Source organism: Diabrotica undecimpunctata, chromosome 8 (genome assembly GCF_040954645.1).
Source record: "Diabrotica undecimpunctata isolate CICGRU chromosome 8, icDiaUnde3, whole genome shotgun sequence".
Taxonomy (NCBI): domain Eukaryota; kingdom Metazoa; phylum Arthropoda; class Insecta; order Coleoptera; family Chrysomelidae; genus Diabrotica; species Diabrotica undecimpunctata.
In genome coordinates this window covers 69,624,801-69,651,494 of record NC_092810.1, presented here as the reverse complement: position 1 = coordinate 69,651,494, position 26,694 = coordinate 69,624,801, and the positions used below count along the sequence as shown (strand labels likewise).

General features: G+C 33.5%; 1 protein-coding gene across 2 annotated transcripts; it reads right to left on the bottom strand.

Moving 5' to 3' along the window:
* Window positions 1-722: 722 nt before the first annotated feature.
* LOC140447673 (probable pseudouridine-5'-phosphatase) lies at window positions 723-26,042 on the bottom strand. Of its 2 annotated transcripts, none has more exons than XM_072540468.1 (4): window positions 25,850-26,042; window positions 18,898-19,116; window positions 12,170-12,374; window positions 723-985 (listed from the first exon to the last, which is right to left on the bottom strand). In XM_072540468.1, exons 1-4 carry the CDS (start codon window positions 25,914-25,916, stop codon window positions 778-780), a joined length of 699 nt encoding a protein of 232 aa, XP_072396569.1. In that variant the 5' UTR covers window positions 25,917-26,042; the 3' UTR covers window positions 723-777. The 2 variants fall into 2 exon arrangements, with proteins under 2 accessions (XP_072396569.1, XP_072396568.1); XM_072540467.1 differs by lacking the exon at window positions 18,898-19,116 and adding an exon at window positions 19,146-19,364 and having other exon boundaries at window positions 25,850-26,036.
* Window positions 26,043-26,694: the final 652 nt, after the last annotated feature.

Sequence of the window (26,694 nt, the reverse complement as noted above, 5' to 3'; positions counted from 1 at the left end):
CGAATTATACTTATATGACGCAATCTGCACAATATCCAATTAACAGCAATATTTCGATTTAACATAAGATTAGATATTATTTGCGTCTTATTCATATTACTCTTTAGTCCGACCTCCAAGGAAGCGTGATATAATTTTTCAAACATTATTATTATTATTGCATCATCCATACGATCGGCTATAAGGACGATGTCATCTGCAAATCTCAAATGACTCGTTCAGATGTGCCTTCGTACAAGTATGTTCTAAAAGCGTCGTAAATATCTTTGGAGAGACGGTGTCTCCTTGCATTACTCCTCGCTGTACACAGAATTTGTTTCTTGTTCAGGTAGTCTTATGCTAGCTGTGGCATTTTGGTAGATATATTTTATGTTAGTGTAACGATGGTCTATTCGGCATTCTGTCAATCACTAAACATTTTCTGATGGCTACCGATTTCTCGTAGTCCACAAATATCCGTGCCAATGGTTTGTGGTATTCTGCAGACTTCTCTATCAGGTTCTTTATCACTAGGAAGTGGTCGTTAGTGCTGTATCCCGATCTAAATCCAGCTTGATCTCTAGGCTGATAGAAGTCTAACACATGGACGAATCATGTACCAGCTCTATTTATATTTAATAAAATTTTCAGTCAAGAAGTAAGATATATTCTTGTATGATTCCACGTGTTTATTTTATATAGTTTAATATCTATGTTAATTATATTTATATTAAGAAATATCGTTTAAACAGTGAACTAATAAAAATCTTTATTTTTCTTTAAACGTAACAATTTAACCTAACTATTCAAACTTGGCAGCCCAAATTTTTCTAAGGGGGCCCTGTCTAATCTATCAATAACAACATGTGCATTTTTTCTAAGTTCTGGTGGTACATTTTCATCTGGTATCATAACAGCTTGCATTCCTGCACCAATAGCGGCTAATATGCCGTTTGGGGCATCTTCAAACACCAAACATTTTTCCGGACTGGGGTTATCAGTAAATCTAGAAAATTAATAAATATTAATTTATCCACGTTATTTATATGTTGTTTATTAATATTTTGTGCAAGAAGCACTTTTCGCAATGAGTGATATTTATGAAATACACTAGATTTTTATTTGTAATTTTTTTTAACTAGTTTTTTTAACATATGAAACTATAATTAAAATAAACTTATTTCTTGGTTTTAATGACTGTCACACCGGTCCCAACGATAAAGGAGAACACTTGATACGTGCTAATAGTAACCTATCCGCCAAAAGAAACTGTATACTCATATAGCAGGTAAAAACTTTCACAAGAGGACCGAAACTACTAAAACGACCCATGCGAGAAAAAGGGCAAGGATAAGGAAAATGAAAAACATATTAAAAATAGTAACGTGGGATATTAGATCACTAAACAAAAGATATCAGGAAATAGAAATAAAATTAAATATCGTAACATCGACGTATGTGCATAAAAAGCGACAAAGAAGAGAATAAAAGGGTTAAGCGGCAGTTGGGGAACATATATTGATATATAATGAGATACCGAGAGATGAGACAACAAAAGATGAGTGGTGTTGATAATTAAAAATAAAGATCTAGATCAAGCAGTAAAGTGGATATTAAGATAGTAGGATAGAAATGCTAGTAATGGTTATAATAAGAATAAACAAACAAGGGTTAATATAATTGGAGTACATGCGTAGAAGAATTCCAAGCCAGAACAAGGTAAAGAAAGTTTTTTGGTAAATTTCAAATGGATGAAGCATCCTCATCAGGAAAATGTTCTGTAACACAAACGAATTGAGAATAAATGATAAACTACAACTTAGTTAATGAGTCACTATTTTATTCAAATATCTTGTTGGAAATAATCATAAAGAGTAAAATAAATCATTTATCTGACGTTCCATATCAGAAACTGCTTTAAAAATACAATTTTTCAATTGACTAAAGAGAAATAATTTAATTTACAATTTAGGGTATATTCTCATCTCGATATTTGAAAAACACTAACTTGTACAGTTATTCTTCATTGAACATTGCATTATGCGAAGCTACTTTATATATCTATTCAATTTACTTTAACGAACAAGCTAACTTCGACGTATCCCATATAACGGTTGCATCTCTCGAAACGATGATGTGTGTTCCAGAATGTTCATGGCGTATCGACCGGCTGACAGATCTAAGTGTTCATTCAAGCGAGAATAGGGGTAGACTATTCTAGTACATAACAACTTATATGTATAAACTGCGTTGATATTAGTTTAGTTAGTTAATAAGATATTATCGTACTGTAAGCTTATAAATAAATATATTTATATAAATTAAAACCTATCGTTTTATTAGTAAAACGCTACAGTGGTGTTATGGTGTGAGGTAATTTATTTGTTTAAAAATAAATTCAGCAGAGACTTTTGAAAAGTATTGGTCGTCGGGAACATCCGCGTAGTTCGGTAGTGATCTTTGTAAGAAAGAACATTTAAAAAGTACGTGTGTGCCTGATCAGAGATGCGGCTTGCAGAACTATCAGTAAAACAGTTACGTGAACAACTAAAAGAACGGGATGAAGACTGCAGTGAGTCCAAGAAGATCCTTCAAGAACGACTGAGGGATGAAGAATGGAGATGATTCAGATACATTCCATTTTCAATCAGCAGAAGAAGCAGTTTTAACGAAAATAAATGAGAAATTTGAAAATGTTTCTCTAATAATTAATGATAAATTCGAAAATGTTTCTAGAAAATTGAAAATGTTTCTAGAAAATTCGACTAGAAATTTGAAAATGTTTCTAAAATGATGGGAGAAACTTCTAGAAAGAAAAAGGAAAAATTTGAAAAAGTTTCTAGAACATTCGATAAGGTAGGAGAGAAGAACAGTTAGAGAGCATGATAACCAATACAACAGTGCTACCACCAGTTAATGCAGTTGTTTTAGATCCTGTAGTGAAAGAGGAATCAGCTAGAGACGAATCGACACATTATATGAGATTCAAACTGCCACCATTTGATGGGAGGTCTTTTTGGTCCATATGCCTTAGGCCTTAGACAATTTGAAGCTATTGCGACAGCCAATCATTGGACATAACAAGAAAATATTGTTTTCTTGACTGATGCATTACGAGGTGATGCTGCGGATATCCTAAGATCGATTCCTATGGGCCAAGAAAAGTGTTACCAGACCTTGTTCACTCAACTAGATAAACGTTACGGAGATGCCCATACAAGTCTACAAAGCACAACTAAGAAGTAGAAGCAGAGTTTGAAGCATATGTTGCTCGTATACCGCTGTTTGCTTATCCGGATGCACCAGACAACATATTGGAAGAAATTGCTGTAGATACCTTCATCAATAGGTTGAGAGATAGTGAGGTACAGAAAGCTTTACGACTAGCAAGTCCGAAATTTTTAGATGAAGCGCTCGCCATTGCCTCGGAACACGAAAAGCGTCATGGAGCTATCGAGTACGAACCTCTGAAGAGCGCGACGAACAAAACGATAAACTAGAGAATCGTACGGAAAATAGTTTGTAACACGATGCCGAATAGACGCGAACCCAGATATTGGAATGGTGGCGATGTAGGTCACATTTACCTTAAATTGCAAGAAAATAATATAACAGTCAGAAAATTAGAACAGATCGAACACTGGGCTGGAAAAAGTCATTCAAATGCGGATGCTCAGTCAAGACGGCCAGTGCAAATTGTAATCACTGTCTTAAATTAGAGGAACGACTTTCTCCCGTGAAACAAACCATCGTCATTAATGATCAATGGCAGCCTCAACAGCTACAAGACGCCCAAGCAGATGATCCATATATAAAAAGAATATTGGATTGGATGCATCGAACCCGTTTGGCAAGACATTAGTGCATGTAGTCCAGAAGTTAAGTCTTACTGGAGCCAATGGAATAGTCTAGTACTAAAAGATGATATTCTGTATAGAACCATTGAGAACGATGATGGTACAGAATCTAAGCTTCAGTTGATTGTACCTTAAAGTAAAGTGTCATAAGTATTGCGTCAGTTGCATGAGGGTGCATCAGTATTACGAAGATTCTGCAAAGGTTCGAGAACAGTTATATTCGGAGATCTGTAAAGATAATGTAAGAAGATGGTGCCGGAAATGTGAACTGTGTGCAACCAGTAATGGTCCAGTTGGTAAAAAGAGGGTACCCATGAAACAGTACAATGTTGGTAGTCCTATAGAAAGAGTAGCAATAGACATTGCAGGTCCATTTCCAGACACGGATAAAGGAAATAAATATATCCTGGTGGACATATATCATTTTATGAAATGGACTGAGGCCTATGCGATACCAAATCAAGAAGCTTCTACCGTTACAGAGGTACTTAGAGGCAGAGGTAAAGATTTCTTTAGCCGATTTGGTGTTCCCTTGAAGATCCACTCCGGCCAAGAGCGAAATTTGGAGTCAACCTTTTTCCAAAATGTTTTTGAATTGATCGGTGCCAATAAGACCAGAACAATTGCCCTACATCCTCAATCAGATGGAATGGTCGAGAGGATGAATCGAACGATGGGTAAACACCTGTCCAAAGTTGTATCAGAACGTCAAAGAGATTGGAACCAGTACATTCATTTATTCATCAGCACATTCATTTAGAGATTGGAACCAGCTCACATCCGAGCGGTAGGCCGAGCCTAGCGCTCGTCCGTGAGTGAAATTACAGGCCAGAGGTCAACGTGCCTGATGTTGAGTCGTGAATTTCGTTTGCCCCTGCGTCTTAGAGTTTGGGTGCAGACCTTCCGAAGAACATATTGCAAACGAAGAATATGTCGACCGCCTGAAGTTAAGAATGAACAACATTCATGAACTTGACCGAAAACACATCCAGTTAGCCAGTGACAGAATGAAAGATCAATATGATTCTCTATGCAAAAATGAAAGCTTTGAAGTAGGTGATCTTGTTTGGCTTTATAATCCACAACGTCGTCGACGCTTGTCCTAAACTGCAAAGACAATGGGAAGGTCCGTATGAAATTAAAAAGAGAATAAATGACGTAATATACCGAATTAAGAAGTTGCCAGAAGGTAAACCAAAAGTTGTTCACATAAATCGTCTGGCACCTTTCACTGAATACAAAGTTTGTCAATATTTCCATTTTGTTTGTGTTTATACTGAGTATTATTTTTTATGAGTTAAATATTATGTATATATGGGATTGGCCACAATTAATTGTAATGAAAATTACATTTTATAATTATTATTGTTTGACGTTCAAACTTTTATTCAATTCTTTTTCAAGACAAGTAGTTATAATTACGAGTATTAGTTTTTTTTACTTACTAGTCGTGAGAATACAAATAAGTTTGACATTACAAAACGCACAATCACACACATATTAAAATTTTTAAAAATCATCCAATCGCATTGTACATTGAATTAAGAAATATTATATTTCATTTTTAATACCAATATCTGCAAATTTAATAACAGTTATTACCAACAAACACCAGGCACTCCTATGGGAAGCCGATTACCACCAATCATTTGCAATTGTGCTCTTGATGGTCTCATTGAGGAATGTTTAGAATGATACCTTTCCATTTTTTAAACGTTTTGTAGATGATTTTTTGATCCTAGCAGTACCCAATGACAAAATTATTGAGGTCTTAAATATCTTTAACAACCAATGTAGCCAACTACACTTCACTGCAGGAACATAACAAAATAACAGTCTCCCTTTTCTAGATATGACTGTCCATAGCACACATGACAATAGTCTCAAAACAGAATGGTATCTACAACCGATTTCTAGCAATAGATTTATAAATTACTATTCGGAACAACCTATAAGAATAAAAATAAACTTAATTTTGGGACTAAAAAGTAGAGTAACTAAAATGTATCATTCAACATATAGAGAACGTAGTTTGAAAAGACAAAAAAACATACTAATAGAAAACTCTTATTCCGTAGGCCTACTAAATTAATTTTTAGTACTGCAAACTCTCCAGCCTCCATCACATTGATCGGCAATACCAACAATAAAAAAACAAATCACAGTGAAAACGGCAAGCCAAGAAATAAACAATAGCCCGACAGTTAACACCTTAGTACCAACAACACCACAAACTTTTGGTTCTTGACCTTATATTCCATTCTTAACACCGAAACTTCCCAAATTATTTAAAGGATTAGAAAACATAAAAATTGCCACTAGAAATGTTAAAACCGTAGCACATTTATACACTAAAACTAAAGATCCTCTATCAACCAAGAAAAGTATCCAAAGTAGTGAATCAAACACCTTGCTCAGACTGTCACAAGGTTTATATAGGAGAAACTTCTCGTATACTACACAATGTGCATTAGCCGACCATTCCATCAATCTAAATCACACATTTAATTTTTCACAAACTTCAATTCTAGAGAGGGAGAAAAATAAAGAGAAGCGGATATTTTTAGAAACGACACATATACAGAAAAATATAAAAAATGTATAAATAGAAAATCAGATATTAAAAAATTAAGTAACATTTATTGCTACATATTACCATATCAACAAACAATTCAATCAAACGTCATTGTTGCCTATTTTTAGTTTGACGAATCTACACCTACTTCACTATTCACAACGCTAAACAGTCGAATATGAATATTCGATAGGTAAACTTAATTAAAAATACTTTAAATATTTCAGAGTCAGAGGGGCTCTTGAAAAGGTTAACTCGAGTGGAATTCTCCTATCTGATCTACGAGGGGAAAAAGATCCATCAAATAAAGTAAACCCTATAAATGAAAAATTCATAAGAGATCACATTTTAACGTTCCCAAAAATGAAATCACACTATGCAAGGAAGAAATCAGAATACCAATATTTAGTCAGTGACTTAAATGTAACAATTATGCACAACTTGTATAAAGAAAAGTGCATTGCAGAAAACAAGAAAAGTGCATTGCAGAAAACAAGAATCCAGTACCTTTAGAAAATTACAGACGAATTTTCCGTGAGTACAAACTGAAATTTCACAAACCTGCTAAAGATCGTTGTAAGAAATGTATTGCTCATGAAGAACAAAAAGGAGATACAAAGTATGATGATATTAAGCGCAAGGAAGCAGGACGAAAAATTAGAGATCAAGGCAAAGAGGATAAAAAGGACCAAGAAAGTGTTTTGGCAATACAATCAGATCTCCAAGCCGTTCTGAACACACCAAAAGCAGCTACTGGATCATTCTTCTACGTCAGAAAGTTGGCTGTATACAAACTTACCATTTACAATATTAAAGATGCCAGTGTTACCTGTTGTGTCTGGGACAAAACAGAAGGAAACCGGGGCAGTATAGAGATATCGACATGCATTTATACTTATTTGATGGGCCAAACAAACAGCAGTTGTCAAAATGATGTCGGATAGCTGCGGAGGGCAGCAAAAAATTTCAAATTCATTACCATGTGTATGAATGTTGTTAAGGAGCACCCTTCGATCAAACAAATTGATCACAGGTTTTTTGAACCTGGTCATAGCCAGTGTGACTCCATTCATGTCAAAATAGAGCAGCAAAGTAAAAATGTCCCAATTTTTACTCTGGAGGGGTGGTGCCAAATAATTCGCACTGCTAGAAGTAAACCAACACAATTTCAAGTAATGCCTTTGTGCCATGATGACTTCATTGATTTCTGTACTGATAAGATTGCTTTTGAGGACCCCGACAGTGGCAATAAAAAATACAACTCATTCAGATGCTGTATTCGGATTATTCAGATGACGCACCTTTTGTGTGAAGTACATTGCAAAAGGTATAAAAAACAAACGGGGAAGTGGACAGATTCGATGTAAATATTAGGATCGAATTATTTTCTAATGCCCCTTTGTCCGATTCTTCTCGATCGACGATGGTAATACAATAAAATGTTGAAGTTGTGGAGTAAAAATTATAGTTTTATTGACAGCTACTAATAATTACACTCTAGTTGTTGGTTAGGTAACTATCTATAATAGACTGCGCTCAAATGAGCTCAAATCCCCAATTTATAATTTCACAAATAATGTATACCTCAGCACAGAGTTTAATGCTTCTATCATACTAACAAACATTGAACTATGAGCTTCTTCTTCTTCTTAAAGTGCCCTCTCCTCAATGGAGGTTGGCTACTACAATTTTAAAATCTTCTCTATCTTCAGCTGTTCTTATTAGCTGTTCAAAATTTAGCCCTGTCCATTGTCGGATGTTTCTGAGCCACGATAGTCTTTTCCTTCCTAGGCCTCTCTTTCCCTCGATTTTTCCTTTCACTATAAGTTGGGCATATTGGTACTTATTATTTCTCAGTATGTGGCCTAGGTATGATGTTTTTCTAACTTTTACTGTGTTAAAAAGTTCTCTTTCCTTGCCTATTCTATGCAGCACTTCTTCGTTTGAGGTATGCGATGTCCATGAAATTTTAAGCATTCTCCGGTAGATCCACATTTCAAAGGCCTCCAATTTATTTACGGTTGATGTTTTTAGAGTCCACGTTTCAACTGCATATAGAAGAGTCGACCAGACGTAGCATTTTGATAAACGTAGTCGAATTTCGAGTTTTATTCGAGAATCACAAAGCAGTTTTTTTATTTTTTCGAAAGATTTTCTGGCCTGTTCTATTCTCGATCTTATTTCTAGATCAGGATTTAGGCTGCTATCGATCCAACATCCCAGGTACTTAAATCTATTGACCTGTTCTAAAATGTGCCCATTTATTGTGCAAGGTTGAGGTACGTTTTGATTTTTTCGGATTGACATCACTTTGGTTTTTTTAATGTTTATTTTCATACCAAATTGCTCACAGGTCGAGTTGGTCTTGTCGATGAGTCGTTGTAGACCTACGTCGGAATCCGCAATTAACACTGTATCATCGGCGTATCTGATACTGTTGATATTTACGCCATTCACCTTGACTCCATCCTTGGAATCCTCCAATGCTTCTTTAAATAGAAACTCGGAGTAAAGATTAAACAGCAGAGGCGACAGAACACATCCTTGTCTAACTCCCCTCCTAATTTCTACTTCTGCGGATGTGGAACCTTCGATCCTAACTCTGGCGTTTTGGTTCCAGTACAAGTTTTTTAAGATATTGATGTCTTTTCCATCTAAACCGACTTCTTGCAAACGTTCTAATAGTAGGTCGTGTCTTACTCTATCAAATGCTTTTTCGAAGTCTATAAAGCATATAAATATATCTTTCTGTTGGTCGTAGCATTTTTGGGCGAGAACTAGTAAACTGAACAGGGCTTCTCTCGTTCCCATGCCGGCTCTGAATCCAAACTGATCGTCTCCGATGATTGTTTCGCACTTTCTATAGATACGATTATGTACGATTTTTAGTAGGACTTTTACTGCATGACTCATAAGGCTTATCAGACGGAACTCATTGCAGTGTTGTGGGTTTTTTGGCTTTTTTGGTAGTGGGATGAATATTGACTCCAGCCAATCTTGGGGTATTTTACCTGTATCATAAATGCGATTGAATAAAAGGACAAATATTTCGATATTTTCTTCGCTGATTAATTTTAACGTTTCTGGGTATATTCCGTCTGGACCTGGGCTTTTATTTGTTTTAAGATGATTAATTGCATTTATGATTTCAGATTTCAGAATTGTTGGCCCTTCGTTGTTATTTTCCAATCTTGGTTCTTCTCGTATGTCGTGAAAAAGAATTTTAATATAGTTTTCCCATTCTTTCAGTTTGTCTTCCGTTTTTTCTAGCAGTTTGCCATCCGTGTTCAGCATGGTGTGAAAAGTCGTTCTCTTGGTAGTCGATGTAAACTCTTTTACCCTTTTATGTAAATTAAAAAAATCGTGCCTTTGTTGTAGTTCTTCTATTTCCACGCATTTTGTTTCCAGCCATTTCTCTTTTGCTTCGGTTATTTTTTTTCGAATTATTCTATTTAGTCTTTTGTATTCTCCGTCCTTGTCATTTTTTCCTTTGGATTCTCTTCGTTTGTTCATTAATTGTAAAATGAGCTTACTCTGTAACTTACTTACACTGTAACTATGAGCTTACAATACAATTTATTCTAGGCCGTTACTGCAACACTTAGGAAGTTCAATTAGAAAATATATTATTCGGCAATTTATTAAGTCTGCAGGTTTTGCAGGTGAATGGACTCTAATTATTAAAATATTACTCGATATGTTTCATAATGTCTCAATTATACACGGTGAAACTATAAAAGGTTAAGAAGTTAAGTATAATGTGAGCTTACAAATTAAGGGATTAATTTGTGATTGAACAGAAGACCTTCTTTTAATAATTCTCCAATAAAACCTTACAAATCGAGGTTCCCGATTACTACCAAAAAACTAAACGACCTTCAAAAGCTTTGTAAGGATCTTTAAATACCACGTGTTTAGCATGATTTCTACAGTCATAGACTATATAATAATGAGACAGAAATCAAAATTTAAGTGCCAAGACTGTAGAGTAAAAAGAGGATATAACTGTGGGACAGATCACTACTTTCTTTTAGCTAATCTTTTGTGCTCCTTCAAACAATACTACAAACAGAACACCGAAAGTGAGAGAAACTATACTACACAGTACAAAACGGAGAAATATAAATTGCACCTTATATTCCAACCAAATATTAAACATATTTTCAATCTAAATTAGAAAAGGAACTAAATGAGATGGAAAGAAATATGGATGTAGAACAAGAATACAACAACCTCAAAACGACAATAAAAAAATTGCGTATGAAGTATTAGGAACAGAGAACAACGACAAAAAACACCACGAACCACCATGGATGACAGAAAACGTAAAAGAAATGATACAAGAAAAAACAAAATATATAAGAAATGGCTAACAAATAAAACATCTATAATATAGATAGAATAGAATAGAGTAACATATCAAAGGAAAAACGGAGAAGTACGCATCAAATAAAAGAAGCAAAAAACAATTTCTGGGAACACAAAAATGTGTCTTGAAAAAGTTGAAAATTTAATTGGTGATTCTCAGACTACGGAAGCATGGAGAACCATCACTAATCTAAAGAAAAACACCCATAAATCCTTAAAGCAACTTAATTCCTATAGAAAAGTGGGAAAATCACTATAAAAATTTACTCCAAGAGTCCAGATTGGAATATATGAGAGAGGAATACGGTACGGAGAGACAAACAAATAGTAACATTAATACTACTAACAACGAGGTCCGTACTGCGTTAATTAAAATGAAAAACGGGCGATCTTCAGGACCTGGCAATATAGCTGTAGAGTTACTTAAAGCAGGAGGTCCACTCCTAATAGAACGAATAACTTTTCTAATAAATCAATGATGCCAACAAATTAAAGTACCATCTGAATGGAAAACCGCTCACCAAGTGTCCATCTTTAAAAAGGGTAATCGAAAAGATCCTAACTGCTACAGAGGATTAAGTGTCCTACCTACTTTCGGGAGATTGTTTGGAAAGATAATAAATGGAAAAATACAAGATGACGAAGGACATCTAATTAGCGAGGACCAAAGTGGATTTACGCCTGGTAGATCTTGTACTGATAACTTGTTTATACTCCAACAATTAATAGAAAAAAGAATAGCGGTTGGTACCGAAGTACATCTAGCCTGCATCGACCTAGAAAAGGCGTATGATATAATTCCAAGACTTAAATTATGGCAAGCTTTACAACAACTCGGCATTAGTCCATACCTTTTGGAATAATCACAGAAGCATACAGGGATAACACTACTTACCTAAAAATCGGAAATAGACTATTAGAGCCAATAAAAGTAACTAAAGGACTAAGACAAGGATGCAGTATGTCACCCTTACTGTTTAATTTATATATTGTGGCAGCCATCCAAAATTGGAAAAACCACTGCCAGGGAATGACAATCCCCATAGGAAATGAGGTACTGTTCTCCCTGAACTTTGCGGATGATCAAGTCGTCCTAGCTCAAGATTCTTATGATCTAGAATTTATGATAAAGCGTCTATACAGAGAATATGTAAAATGGGAGTTACAAGTCAGCGCTATAATAGGTCACTACACTATATTCTGACAAATTCGAGTATTAAAAATAATGTAATTCAGACAATAAAATGATCAATTTTACACATTTCCATTAAAGGTCCACCAAAATTAAGATTTTAACAAAATGACGATTAATCCCATTACATTTGAATTTAATATATATTATTGAAATTGTTTTTTATTTCTCTTCAGGTATAATAAACATAATACTTACCTAGAAGCACAAACTAAAAATATGTCAGGTGCTGGCTTCCCTGATTTCACTTCAGGATCACTGCCTCCACAAACGATATGATTAAATAATGAGAAAAAGTCTTTGTGCTTTCCCGTTTTAAGATTAAAACTTTCTTGTGAGGATGATGTTGCTACTGCAATTGGAATATTTTTTGAATGAAGATGTTTCACTAATGTGACCGCACCTAAAACAACGATGCATTAGGAAGTGCTGAAAAATATTAAAATCAAGCAAGTAGCTAAGTTCCTACAACGAAATCAGTCTGATAATATATTTGTATACTATTGGTCTAAATTAATATACATATTAAGAAAATTTTGTTGTTACTTTTTTTTATTTTTAAGTTTAACTGATACATTGGCTTATCGATTTGGATTCTAACACCTCATGAAAGTTTAATCGACAAAATAGTGTAAAAAATAAAGCAATAATTTGCAAAATGATAATTGTTAAAAGAAATGTCTTTGCATTATGGATTGCGATATGATTGTTTAAATAAACATTGGAATTTAAACTGTTTACGTAAGGCAGCTACTCTATTTTTGAAGCGAAGCTTCTATACTGGCGTTGTATTACTTTTTTCTCTACAGTAAAATTCACTACTCTCGATAACTTCATTTTCTAATAATCACATATATGTATTCTAAGCAGGTTTAAATTATAAACTGCATGAAAAATAATTAACAAAATACAGACATTAAATGAGAAGTAAAAAATTTAAAAAATATCACAAAAAAGAAAAGATTAGATCCGTGATAATTGTCGAAATTTAAAAGTCATAAATGCCATCTGATTAATAACAATATTGAATCATCTGTTTAAATTTTTATGACATTTCTCGTTTTAAAATAATTTCATATAAATAAAATTATTATTTTTAAATATCTTATTTAGTTTATATAATATTTAAATTTACTATCAAATATTTATTTATTATTAATTTAATATTTCGTCTGAATTTGACAGAAGTAAACAATGTATGCTTTGTTAATACGTTAGCAAGTGACCTTAGGAGCAAACATAGTAATTTATTGAACCTTTTAAAATATAATTTTTTTTAAATATAAATAATAAATAAATATAAAATTACTTTATTCTCGTCAATTTACTGTACCGCCTGCTGTATCATCTTTTTTCTTTTTTCTAATAGGTATACGTTTTAAACCGTCCTCAGACAAGATCTTGGAGAACGGTGTCGAGAAGTAGCTTTTGAGGTAACCCCAATAAAACCGAACTTAAATTGTTCCGTAGAAGCTAATAGACTCGATCTCTCGAAGTTGTTTAGCAGTTCTCTAGCTTTTTAGGGTAATGTTATACCCCAAGTTCACTTGGGATCCATATTTGAAGCAGATAGTAAGAAAAAGTATAGCATCTTTACTGTACCTAAGCTCTACAGTGTGAAAGCCATGAGAGCTTAATACCGAGCATACGCTATGGGTTCTGGTGGCCAGCCAGGCCCTTGAGATCAGTCTTCTTCTTCTTCTTTGAGTGCCTCTCCTATCGGAGATTGGATATCATTAGGGCGATTCTAATTTTATTTACTGCTGTTTTGAATAATTCGTTAGTGGTACAGCCAAACCACTCTCTTAAATTTCTCATCCAGGACATTCTTCTACGGCCTGGATTTCTGCGTCCTTGGATTTTTCCTTGCATCAGGTTGTCCTTTCATCAGGTGGCCGAAGTATTCAAGTTTTCTCTTTTTTATATTCAGTATAACTTCTGGATCGTTATTTATTCTGCGTATTACCTCTTCATTTGTAATTTTATCCATCCAACTTATTTTTAGTATACGGCGGTAGCACCACACCTCAAAGCTTTCAAGATTTTTAACATTCTTCTGTTTAAGAGTCCATGCCTCAATACCGTAAAGCAAAGTACTGAATACATAGCATTTTAACATTCTAGTTCGTAGCTGAATACTAATATCACGATTATAAAATAATTTTTTCATTTTTATAAAGGTAGACCTGGCAATTTCAATACGTCTTTTTATCTCGTGATTTTGGTCACCTGTTTCATTGATGAGGGTTCCCAAGTATTTGTACTCGTTTACTTTTTCGAGTTGGGTACCGTTTGTTGCGATACTAGTGTCATGTATTGGATTCTTACTGAAGGTCATATATTTGGTTTTTTTGACGTTCATCCTTATGTCGTATTATATATCTCATTCATACTTTCAACTAGATGTTGTAGATCTTCCGCTGTTCTTGCCATTATCACTGTATCATCAGCATATCGAATGTTATTGATAACTTCTCCATTGACTATTATCCCTTCGTTTGCATGTGAGAGAGCTTCTTGGCATATTTGTTCGCTGTAGATATTAAACAAGAGCGGTGACAATATACAACCCTGTCGTACTCCTCTACGTATTTCTATTTCGCCCGATGTTTGTTCTTCTATTTTTATATTAGCTCGCTGATTCCAGTACAGATTTAATATTATTTGTATGTCTCTGGTGTCGATGTTCTGACCCTCCAGGATTTCTTTGAGTATATTGTGGTGTACTTTGTCAAAGGCCTTTTCAAAGTCTATAAAGCAGGCGTGTACCTCTTGATTAACATCTAGACATCTCTGTGTTAGGCCGTTTAAGGCAAAGAGAACCTCTCTTGTACCTAATCCTTTTCGGAATCCCATCTGTGTATCGTTAATATCGATATCTAACTTTTGATAGATTCGGTTGTGGATGACTCTAAGAAATATTTTAAGCAGATGACTCATCAAGGAGATTTTTCGATAATCAGAACATTGCGTTGCCTTAGTTTTCTTCGGTATGGTGACAAACGTAGACAGCAACCATTCTCGAGGTATTATACCAGTACTGTATATTGTATTGAATAGATGTAATATTATGGTTACGGATTTATCATTCAAAAGCTTCAACAGTTCTGTAGGAATTTCATCAGGTCCATCTGCTTTTCCATTTTTAGCGTTTCTTATTGCGTATTCTACTTCTTCTTTCAATATGTCTGGCCCAGTTGGATTGATTATCTGAGTTAAGTTGTTTCTGTCGTCTTTAAATACTTCATTCAGGTATTCTGTCCATCTTTTTATTTTATTCTCTAGAACTACAATAAGATTTCCATTTTTGTCTTTAAGTTTACCTATTTGGCATTTCTTTATGCTTCCTGTTATCTCTTTCACTTTTTTGTGCATATTAAACGCATCGTACTTTTTCTCATAGGTTTCCATTTCTTCACACTGTTCTGTAATCCACGCCTCTTTGGCTTCTTTTATTCTCTTTTTTATGTGTTTGTTTATTTATTTGTATTTGTCTAGGTAATTCTTCATCTTTCCTCTTTGTTCCATCAAGTCTAGTATATCTTGTGTCATCCACCCCTTATTCTTTGTTGTTGTTTTTGTAAGATGTTTCTTTCCTGCTGTTTGTATAGCTGTATTTATGTACTTTAATTTTTGGTTAACGTTAGTTGTATTGTTAATTTGTTGTTGCACTGAACGGAGGTTTTCATTTTGAAGATCAGCCTTGAGTTCCGTTAATTCAAGACAAATCAAATCTGAATCGATAGGCACACATAAGGATACGATGTTAGGAACTGAGGAGTCAGATCCGAGGAATTGCCCTAGTGAATTTAAGTATTACTATCTTAGCTACATATAAAGTACCAATTGCGACGAAAGGTAGTGTGTAAAGAGCTCTGAGTAGGAGTAACTCTATCTCCCTCACTTTGGAAGAAAAAAGTGGAGTGAAGGAGTGGTTAATTTCTTTCCAGAAGCAATATATGCTGCACAAGTTAGCGTACGTGCTGGGACAGAATACTATATTTTTGAAAAAGAAAATATATTTTTTTCACTGAATGTCTAAACAATCGCAGGTGCAGATTAAAAAATTCGAAATATTGTCACACGTTTCCCTATATAGATATTCACATTATCCGTATATGTTCCGAAAATTCTGTAGTATATAATTGTTTTTGAATAATGTATGTTTGATAAAAACCTTCTTAATGGTGACAGTGAATATTATTCTAGATATTGTAAAAGCTATGATCATATTGACTACCGTAATACATAATATTGCTTGCAATTGAAGAACAAATATATCACCAGCTAATCAAGAACAAGAAAATGCTATTTAATTAGTAAACAACATTCTTCTTTGTCTTTCTTGGTTCTAAAATTTTAAATGAGTCTTGGCGGCGTTTACTATTTTCTCCACTATTACCGTTTTTGTGCAGCAATCTCCCATTGTTGTACCCCCATCACAAGTAAACAACATTGATGTAGAAAATCTTCAAAACATTAAAAGTGGGGGTAGAGCAAACAATGCTCCAAGATTTAACTTAATACAAAATTATTTTGCAAATTTAAATGTAATAGAATGTATCTACTTTTGAAGATTATTTATAATCATTAAGATATTGCTAATATCCATTGCTTATACCTACAAGCTGCTCTATTTTTAGTTTTCATTTTTTTTGTAATAGATAATTCCGAGCTTATGTCTTTCCATGTTCTTTCCGCATTTTAACAAACTCCATATTTTCCTGAATTAGTTGTGTGATTTAGATTCAGGTACTTTTTCGGATTTGGCTTTAAAATTTATCATAACATGTATAGGGTTGAACGTTGACGCTGGATGGGCCATGTTGAACGGATACAGGATACTGAATAGGTTCAGAACAATATCAGGAGACTGAAATGCCAAAGAAAATAATACGGCAGACACCAGCAGGAATAAGGTTAAAAGAAGATCCAAAACTAGATACACGAGGCAAGTGGAACAAGATGTGAAAACTCTTACATACTCCAAATTACCAACTGGAAACAAAAAGTAAAGAACAAATCAGAATGATGGTAACTCATATTTAAAATTACAGATTAAATTTGACTGCAGCTATGATCTCAAATAACGAAGATAACTTGAAAGCCAATGGTACAAATATTAAAAACGCGGTGAAAATATACAATACGAAGATATCAACATCTAAAACCAAATTTCCATTGGAAAGAAGTAAGTTCAAACGACGCTAAATGGTAATTGATGACTTAAGTCTCGATATTCGAGTAACTGGTGGTATATACATAAACCGCTTTATAGGCTTGATTTCTTATTACACTTTTTAAGGATTCCGAGCTGAATATTTATATTCCAAAATGGAAAGACTAAAGGAAGAAAGAACTATGTTGTGTTATGTAGAGAAAAGTAACATTAGGAATGGAGATGGTATAATTGCTGATAGAGAAATGAAAGATAACGTAATAGAAGTTGTGAGAACGAGTGATAGAATAACGCAGTGAAATTTGTAATTAATAATGAAGTTGTGTGATAAATAATATTGTGCGTGTATGCTCCTTGAGTCGGTCTAGGTGAGAATGAAAAAAAGCTTTTTATTATCAATTAGGAGACATACTGAGTGACATTTTATCAGAGGGGAAAGTCATAATAGATAATTTTAATACACATGTTAGTCAATCCAAAAAAAAAATATATGAAACAATACATATAGGACTAGGCTTTGGAACTAAAACTGATGCTGGAAATGATATCCTGAAATTAGTAACAGCATTAGATATGGCGATTGTTAACCCATTCTTTCAAAAGAGAGAAAGTCAAATTATCATATACAACAGTGAGCAAAATAGCTCTCAAATAGATTATTTTCTCACAAGAAAAGAAGATACACGTGAATTTAAGGACTGAAAGGTAACGGTTAATGATCACACAACATAAGTTTCGTGTGTTGGACATCGAAGTACCAAAATATCGATGAGGAAAAATCAAATGGTGGATGTTAAAAGATGAGAAAGAAGGTCTATTCACGGAAAAAATAGTAGAAAAAATGAATTAGAACATGAAAGGAAGTCCTAATAATCTTAAATAATAGGCGTGACTTTATCTTGATTGCTATTATACTCGTGATTCTTGCTCACTACCATACATTTTTTCTTTTTAACATTTAGTTTTCGGCCGAAAAAGAAACCTAATGGTGATCGAGTTTAAAAAAAATAAAGGAGAAGAGAAAACCATATAATAGTGGCATGAAAATAAGAGGCTCAATAAGAAAGCAGTTCCCGGTGAGTATGTGACGATTGTGAGAGACATATCTGAGAGAATAACAATATGTTAGGACAGGTGTAAGAGAAACTGATAAATTTCCAATGCCCGAAATCCCGAAGATACAGCAGAAACAAGAAGAATACTTATAACGTCAGGAATGAGAATCTTAAGATCGATAATTAATGAACCTAAAGAAAATACAAAGTAACAGATTACCAAATAACGAAATAAATATCTCTATAACATTAGGACATTGTACAATGGGAAAGTGATTTAAACCCAACAAATACCAGACTGCTAGGAAGAACCAAGACACCTGGCAGACAATGTCACAAATACGACTGCAGCATTAAGACCGGATAAAAACAGGTCAAAGGCCAAGAAGCAGGAGAACCACTATTATACATATACATTAAAATCAAATAACCATATATAATTTGTCTTCTATAAGCAAAAGCACTAATCTTTATTGCCACTGCCTTTCTTCAGCTAAAAATCAAAAATATAATCTAGCTATTATAATATTAATTTAAAAATACAACATTGATAGTTAAACATTACATTATTCATTTAATTTTATTTATATGTTTTTAATCAGCTAGTTGTATAGCGAAGTTAGTCTATGTAGACTATTAAAATTAGGAGCAGAATAAAATAAACGTGCAAACTGGCCCTCCAAAGTAATTACCTGGTATAAATTTCACATCAGTCATGTATTTATGTGCCATTGTCCTAAATTCAACCTGAAATTTATCCACTGACATAGGTAGTTTCATTTCCTGTACAGCAATTCTACTAGAATCCCTTTCAGGAGTTCCTATAATTTTACTTTGAATATGTGGTGTATATACTTTCCCAAACCTACTGGCTATGCTTTGTATGGCTCTTTTGTAAAAAATTTCGGTATCTGGAAATGTAAAATGAAAATATAGTTACCTGGCATTAATTGACATTCAGGCATGATGATATAATATTGTTCCAATGCTTGTTTGTAATATTCCTGAGCCGAGATGGGCAAATCATAAATTTTTACTATTCTTTCTGCCATTTCTTGGCCGTGTAGGCCCATCATTTGGGTTTTTACTTCCCATGTAAAAGTTTTTCCATATTGATCTAAAATGTTTTGTGTGGCTTTCGTGTATAAAATTTCAGTATCTAAAAATTTAAATTCCGTAAATAGTTTAAAATGAATTTTTTATTAGTATTCAATCGTTTATTTTCACGATTAAATAATGGACAGGTTAATATAGCTAGTGCTGAAATATGGTTCAAGCACTGTTGCTCAAAATACATATAAAAAAATAAGTCGTACCACTGGAACTGGTGTTATTGCTGGATATTATATACCACGGGTGGCCAAACTATCGCGAGCCACGGATTAATTAATTAATTATACGGATATAATTTGTAATCTGATTTTAATAGTATGTAAACACGTGTTGTTATTGTTTTAATAACACAAAACTTTATTTCCAGTTATTTTAAAAATATGAGCAAGAAAATGTAAATTTTAAGAATGAGTGGAAGGAGAATTTCTTTTTTAGAGAATTCTAGGGTCAAAAATTATAAAAGTATATCTAAAAGTATATATAAAAGGATATCCAACAATTTCCAAATGAATATCAGATAAACTTGCTTTTTTAAAATCAAATTTAAATAAACTACAGTCAGTTGTAACGATCTTTAGCAATAAAGCTAATGTGACTGATCCAGTTCTGTTATGGCCTGAAATGTTACAACACACCCGTATGGAGAGGGAACGTATCCAAATAATGCAGCATTGCACAAAGTTGTGTCGCAAATCCCCATCTAAACATTATACCCCAACTAACCGAATGACGTATAACTGCAATTAATACATCACTTAAATAATAATTTAAAAATGATTTGAAGGACTGTATTGTATTTAGCTTAGCCCTTGATGAATCGACAGATACAATAGATCTTCCGCAATTGGCAGTTTTTATACATATTGTTTCGCCTGACTTTGTTGTTAAAGAAGAATTAGTAGATTTAGTAGCACTTCAAGAGTCAACCGCGGTGTCGATATTAAAAAGCATTAGATTCCATAATGAAAACTTTTGAAGTAATAATGATTTAATGAACTTATAAGCATTGCAACTGATGTAGCTCCAGCAATGCTGAGTAAAAAATTCGGTTTTTAAGAGATGATTCTTAAATTCCACCATTCATATGACTCACTGCATTATTCACCGAGAACTTCTCGTTGTACAATAATTTCAAATATCCTGAAGTTATGAAAACAGTATTACACATCGTAAATTACATTCGCACCAATGCAAAAAATCATCGACAATTCAAAAATTTCTATTCAATCTAATTATGACCCAAAAAACATCTTCTTCTTAGAGTGCCATATCCCTACGGAACGTCGGCGACTACCATGCTTATAACATTGTTATACTGATCTCGGTCTTGCGCTACGTGTAGCAATTGGTCCGCTGTCAAACCTGTCTACTGCCGCAAATTCTTCAACCAAGAGAGTTTCTTCCGTCCTATCCGTTTCTTTCCTTCGATTTTACCGATGAGAATTAGCCGAAGGAACTCATATCTTGGTCCTCTGATTATATGTCCAAGATATTCTAGTTTACGCCTCTTAATAATATTTAATAGAGTTCGTTGATTCTTCGTTTCTGGTTCTGCTAGTACATGGAATTTTTAGTATCCTTCGATACAACCACATCTCAAACGCCTCGATTTTATTCATGATATCGGCGTTTAAAGTCCAAGTTTCACATCCATACAAAAGTACAGACCACACGTAACATCTTGTAAACTTTTCACGGATTTCCAAATTTAATGACTTATTGGATAATAGAGGCTTGAATTTTTGAAATGAGTTTCTTGCCTGTTCAATTCTACATCGAATTTCGAAGGATGGATCCAGTTTTTGGGTAATCCAACATCCAAGGTATTTGAATCTCTTAAGTCTCTGCAGCGGTTGTTAGTTTAATATCAGTTGGGTTGCTCCGATATCCACTTTACTGGTCACCATGTATTTAGTTTTATCGATATTTATCGACAGTCCCCAATTTGTGCATTCCATGTCAACTCTATTGATTAGCTCCTGCAGATCGTCGATGTTTTCAGCTAGAATCACAGTATCGTCGGCGTACCGTATATTGTTAATTATTTCTCCTCCTATGATAATTCCTTTTTGATCTTTTAAAGCTTCCCTAAATAGATTCTCAGAATACACGTTAAAGAGGGTTTGAGACAGTACACAGCCCTGTCTTACGCCTCGTTCAATGCTGATTGGCTTTGATTCTCTGTTGTTGGTATTAATAATGGCTCTTTGGTTCCAGTAAAGTTTGGCAATAAGTTTGATGTCTTTCTCATCTAGTTGGATGCTCTGCAAGGCGGTAATTAGTCTGGTATGCTGAACGCGATCAAACTAATCTAAAAAACATCTGGAGAATTATAATTAATAGAGATACTGATTACTGAATTTTGAAAATATATAACAGATCCAAAGTATCCTGAATTAGAGAAAGGCTGCTTGTTGAATTATTTCCATATTCGGAACAATGTACTTATGTAAATCATTTTATTCCACTTAATTCATGAAATCCAAACACTGATCAGTATTAACTAACCAGCGCCTGAAAGAATTGTTGTATAGTCTTTTGGTCAAGTCTGCATTATTGTATATATATATTCGCGATCAGTTTGGAGGCTGTTAATTTCTATCGTCTCGAATGCTTTGCGAAAGTCTATGGAAGCAAGGAGCAATGGTCGGCTATATTCGATGGATTTTTCTATAATACCTTTTATACAGTGGAGGTGGTCGTTAGTACCAAAGTTTTTCCTAAAACCTGCCTATTTCTTAGGTTAATAAAAATCTAATTTTGTTTTCAGTCTATTTTTGTTATTATTCTTGTGAATAACTTGTAGAGGTGGTTTAACATATGGGTCAGTAATTCTCAAGGCCTATTGGATTGCTTTTTTTGTGTAATAAAATGGTAAGTGCATGGTGCCATCTTGTAGGTGTTTCACTTTGGTGTAGACAAGTTAAAAAGCGTAGCTTTATTTCTTTTCATGTTCTTCAGTGCATTCCTTATTTTATCTGTTGATATCTCAAGCATCAATTCCGATTCGTGGTTGACTAATCTTTTTCCCGAATTGTCTAACTTTTCTGTTAGTTGCTCTTTTATTTTTTTAATATGTATTTAATTGCGGTTCTCGAAAAATTTCGTATTTTAAAAATAGCTCACACTAGCAATACCACCCCTGTCATATGCAATACAAAATTTGTATGTTCGCAATTTTTTGCAAAAACAGTGCTTATTCTAAAATTCTTGATATTTTCTAATACTAATCTATGTTATCTAATTTTAGTAACCACTTAGAGTATTTTAGAAACTTTTTGACACAGAAGTTAGAGCTTTGCAAATTTATCAATTTATCTAGTCTACAAATTTCCTTACTAGCATGGGTCATCTAAAACTAATAGATTCTCTGGCAGATGAAAAATTGGCTCTAAATGGATCTTAAAACTAGATAAAATTACCAACAAGAAAACATTTTAACGCAGACCCTAGCATATTTCTAGTAAAGTTACAAGCAATCAAGTTTTTTTAATTTTTGAAAAAATTTCCAAAATACATATTTCTTCTTGTATATGTTTGATTAGCTCATAAAGAGGAATACTTCTGTATAGTTACAAATATTGATATTAATATTTGGAATAGTTACAAACAATTGATATTTTGTTTAATCTTTTTTGCATGTCTTTTTATTAACACCAGTGACAAGATTTGTATATTATAAGAATTTTAATTTTATTTTATTTTCTATGTCAGAATATTATGATAAACATAGTTTCCATCCCTTTTTACATATCAAAAGAGGGATGCAAGTAAAAAATCCGTTACAAGATTACCTCCTCATTATTGTTCTAGTCATAGATGGCATTAAGCAATGAATGACTTATTTTTTTTAGCTTCTGCATCTCTTTAAAATGCTCCAAAATTGTGCAGAATATTGTAATTCAATGTTGTTAATATCAAAGTATGAGATTTGTATGTCAGAAAGAAAAAGTATAATATAATTACAGAGAGGTGGCAATATTAAATTTTACAAAAGTTTATGTATCAAAATAAGTAGCTAGCTCAAGATAGAGCTACTTAATAAGGATTCTTTATATTTTTTAAATTTCTAGATAAAGAATCCTTTATCAAAATTACTCTATCCATCATTATATAATATCATCATGTACTATTATCAGTTTAATTTTATATAAAAATAAAAAGAAAAGCCACATAACACAACAAGAATGTATAACAAATGCGAGGCTGAAACATTGGATCTCGATTACCTACAGTTTCGATAATGACAAACACCAAAAATTATTAGACAATTATGAATCAAGGACATATTTTCTCGACTATACATTTTATCACATCCCTACTCTGAACATTGGGAAAGCCTTAGAAGATGATTCAGCTGGAATTTCAATCAAGGGAAGAAATAAACAAAATGACAAAAAATTAAAAAATGTAATATTTACAAAAATAATTACTACATATTAAATACACATTAATGGGAATATGATCAAACAGATTCGGCATTATAAACATTTTGGCACCATAATGGATAAATATAATCAATACAAACAGGAAATCATGCCTCCTTGCCTCCTATAGAACAACAGAGAAGTTTTTGAAAAATTATGAAACTATTACCATATCCAGAACTATATCTAACCCTGAGAATTAGAATGATACCTTTTTATGTATTCCTAGTTCTCCTTTTATATTTATTATCAAGAAAACAAAACTTGAGATATTGTATTTAATCCAAAATATGAGATATTTTTGAGAAACCTTCTTTGTGTAAGAGAGAATTTGTATAAGATATTCCAGGGGATGTATTACTTGAAAAAATTAAACAACTTTTCAATATCTGCCTTCACAGCGCCAATATTCCAACAGACTGGAACAACGCTACTATGATTCTATTACACAAAGCAGGAGACAAAGCAAATTTAGAGAATTACAGACCGATTAGCTTCCTCAGCCATATATATAAGTTGTTTATGCGAATACTAGTTAAGAGAATGGAAAGAAAATTAGAGACTTATCAACCAAGGGAACAGGCAGGATTCCGAAAAAGTTACGGAACAAATGACCATCTACAAAGTATAAAAACCCTAATAGAGAAAGCAGTGGAATACAATAAACCGCTAGTTCTAATATTTATCGATTTTCACAAAGCCTTTGACACAGTTGAGCTAAGCAAAATATTACAGGCACTTAAAGAATGCAGGCTAGATTATAGATATACTAAATTATTATACAAAATATACCTGCAGGCAACAACCACTGTCAGATTACATACTAACAGTAATCGCATAAAAATAGAACGGGGGGTTAGACAAGGAGACCCAATATCACCTTAACTTTTTAATACGGTGCTAGAACATGCTTTTAAGAGTTTGGATTGGATGACAAAGGGAATAAAAATAGATGGAGAATATCTAAACAACTTACATTTCGCCGATGATATACTTATAATAGCTGAAGATCTAGGTATGGCAAGAGAGATGGTACAGGAACTTGTTGTGGCTACAGAAAGTGTAGGTTTAAATATAAATATCTCGAAAACAAAAATCATGACCAATTTGGTACCCAACCAGAACATCAGTATTGGTGGGAAAGAAATAGAACTCGTAGATAGATATAAATACCTGGGACATGAAATTATGATTGGCAGGGATAACCAGACTCATGAACTGAAGAGAAGAATCGGCCTTGGGTGGGCAGCATTTGGAAAACTGAGAGAGACTTTTAAAAGTGAACTGCCCACATGCCTAAAGAGAAAGGTATTTGATCAGTGCGTCCTCCCAGTCTTGACGTACGGAGCAGAAACACTTACATTAACAAAAGCAGCAGCTACCAAACTGAGAGTCACGCAGAGAAGAATGGAGCGGTCCATGTTAGGAATAACCCTGCGAGACAGAATAACCAACGAAGACATCAGGAGAAGAACCGGAGTGACTGACATCATCGAGAAGATAGCCAGACTAAAATGGAGATGGGCAGGACACATAGCTAGAATGACAGATGGGCGATGGACAAAGAGGTTATTGGAATGGAGGCCAAGGGAAGACAATAGAAGCGTCGGTCGACCACCTACAAGATGGACTGATGATTTAAGAAGACTCAATAAAAACTGGATGAGAGCGGCGCAAGATAGACGGGGTTGGAAACATGAGGAAGAGGCCTATGTTCAGCAGTGGACTCTTGAGGCTGGATGATGATGATGATTCCAGGGTACCAAGTCACCTAAGACCCAATAACACTGGAAGAGTCCCCCCTGATCTAAATATTTTTGGTATTTTAGATATTTAGGACGAATGAATTTTCGTCTTAGAGGGAGCTATTTCAGCATTTCTTAAAGCTGAATATTAATGATGTTTTGGTTACTGAAAATTGTTTTAATAAATCATAGTCATACTACACAACTATTTATTATTTTTGTAATAGATTTCCTAAGACAATAATTAGCAGAAATTGCTTCTTGCCTGTATCACGTTTATTTCTAAATAGGGAAGGGATTACTGTAACTTTGTAGAAATAAGTTACACAATCTTCTAATTTAAAAAAATATATACCTACCTAAAAGAACACCATCCATATCAAATATGACATGTGTTACTCTTTTAAAAGCCTTACTAGCACTCATTTTATTTGTACTTTTGAATTAAAAGATAAAGCAAAAATGTAAAAAACGTAAACTACATAACCTATACTCGGTCATTTAAGGACATGTCACTGTCACTTCACTTACCACCTCCACCACTTCGGCACTCGTCACATGTTGCAAACTGTCAATGTTCGTGCCGGGTTCTACAATGTTGCCGTTACTATTCTTAATTTTCGGTACTGAATTTGCAAAGATACAATCAACAATATTAATCAACAACACAGATTGTATAAAAGTTTATTCTATTATATGATTCACATATATTTTAGAAAATGTTCACTATTACATTTTGCATGCATATACCGCTTAATTTGATTTAATATTATCCAAATATAAATTGAAATTGTTGAATATACTAAAATTAAGTTTAATAGTTAATATAACAATTAAAACGAATTTAAACATCCTCCCATATTTAACACTGTTCGTTCTCCAAACACTTTATCCGAAGGTATCCAAGAGTAATATCGTCAAAAAAGAAAATAATCATGACAAATGTATTATGTATATACAATATGTATACAGTATGACAAAACCTTCAAAATTAGGTATCTGCCCTCGATTTTCCTTCAATAGGAATACCTATCACTGTATAACGGTAGCTACCAACACAATAGTTATGGAGCTGTTCATTTTCTTTTTCTTTGTAGATATTATTCTGTTGATCTGATTTTTTACCACACACAAATTATTTTTTTTTATGTCTAATATTTATAACATTAAACTAATTTTCAACAAAGTCTTTGACTGATGTCGA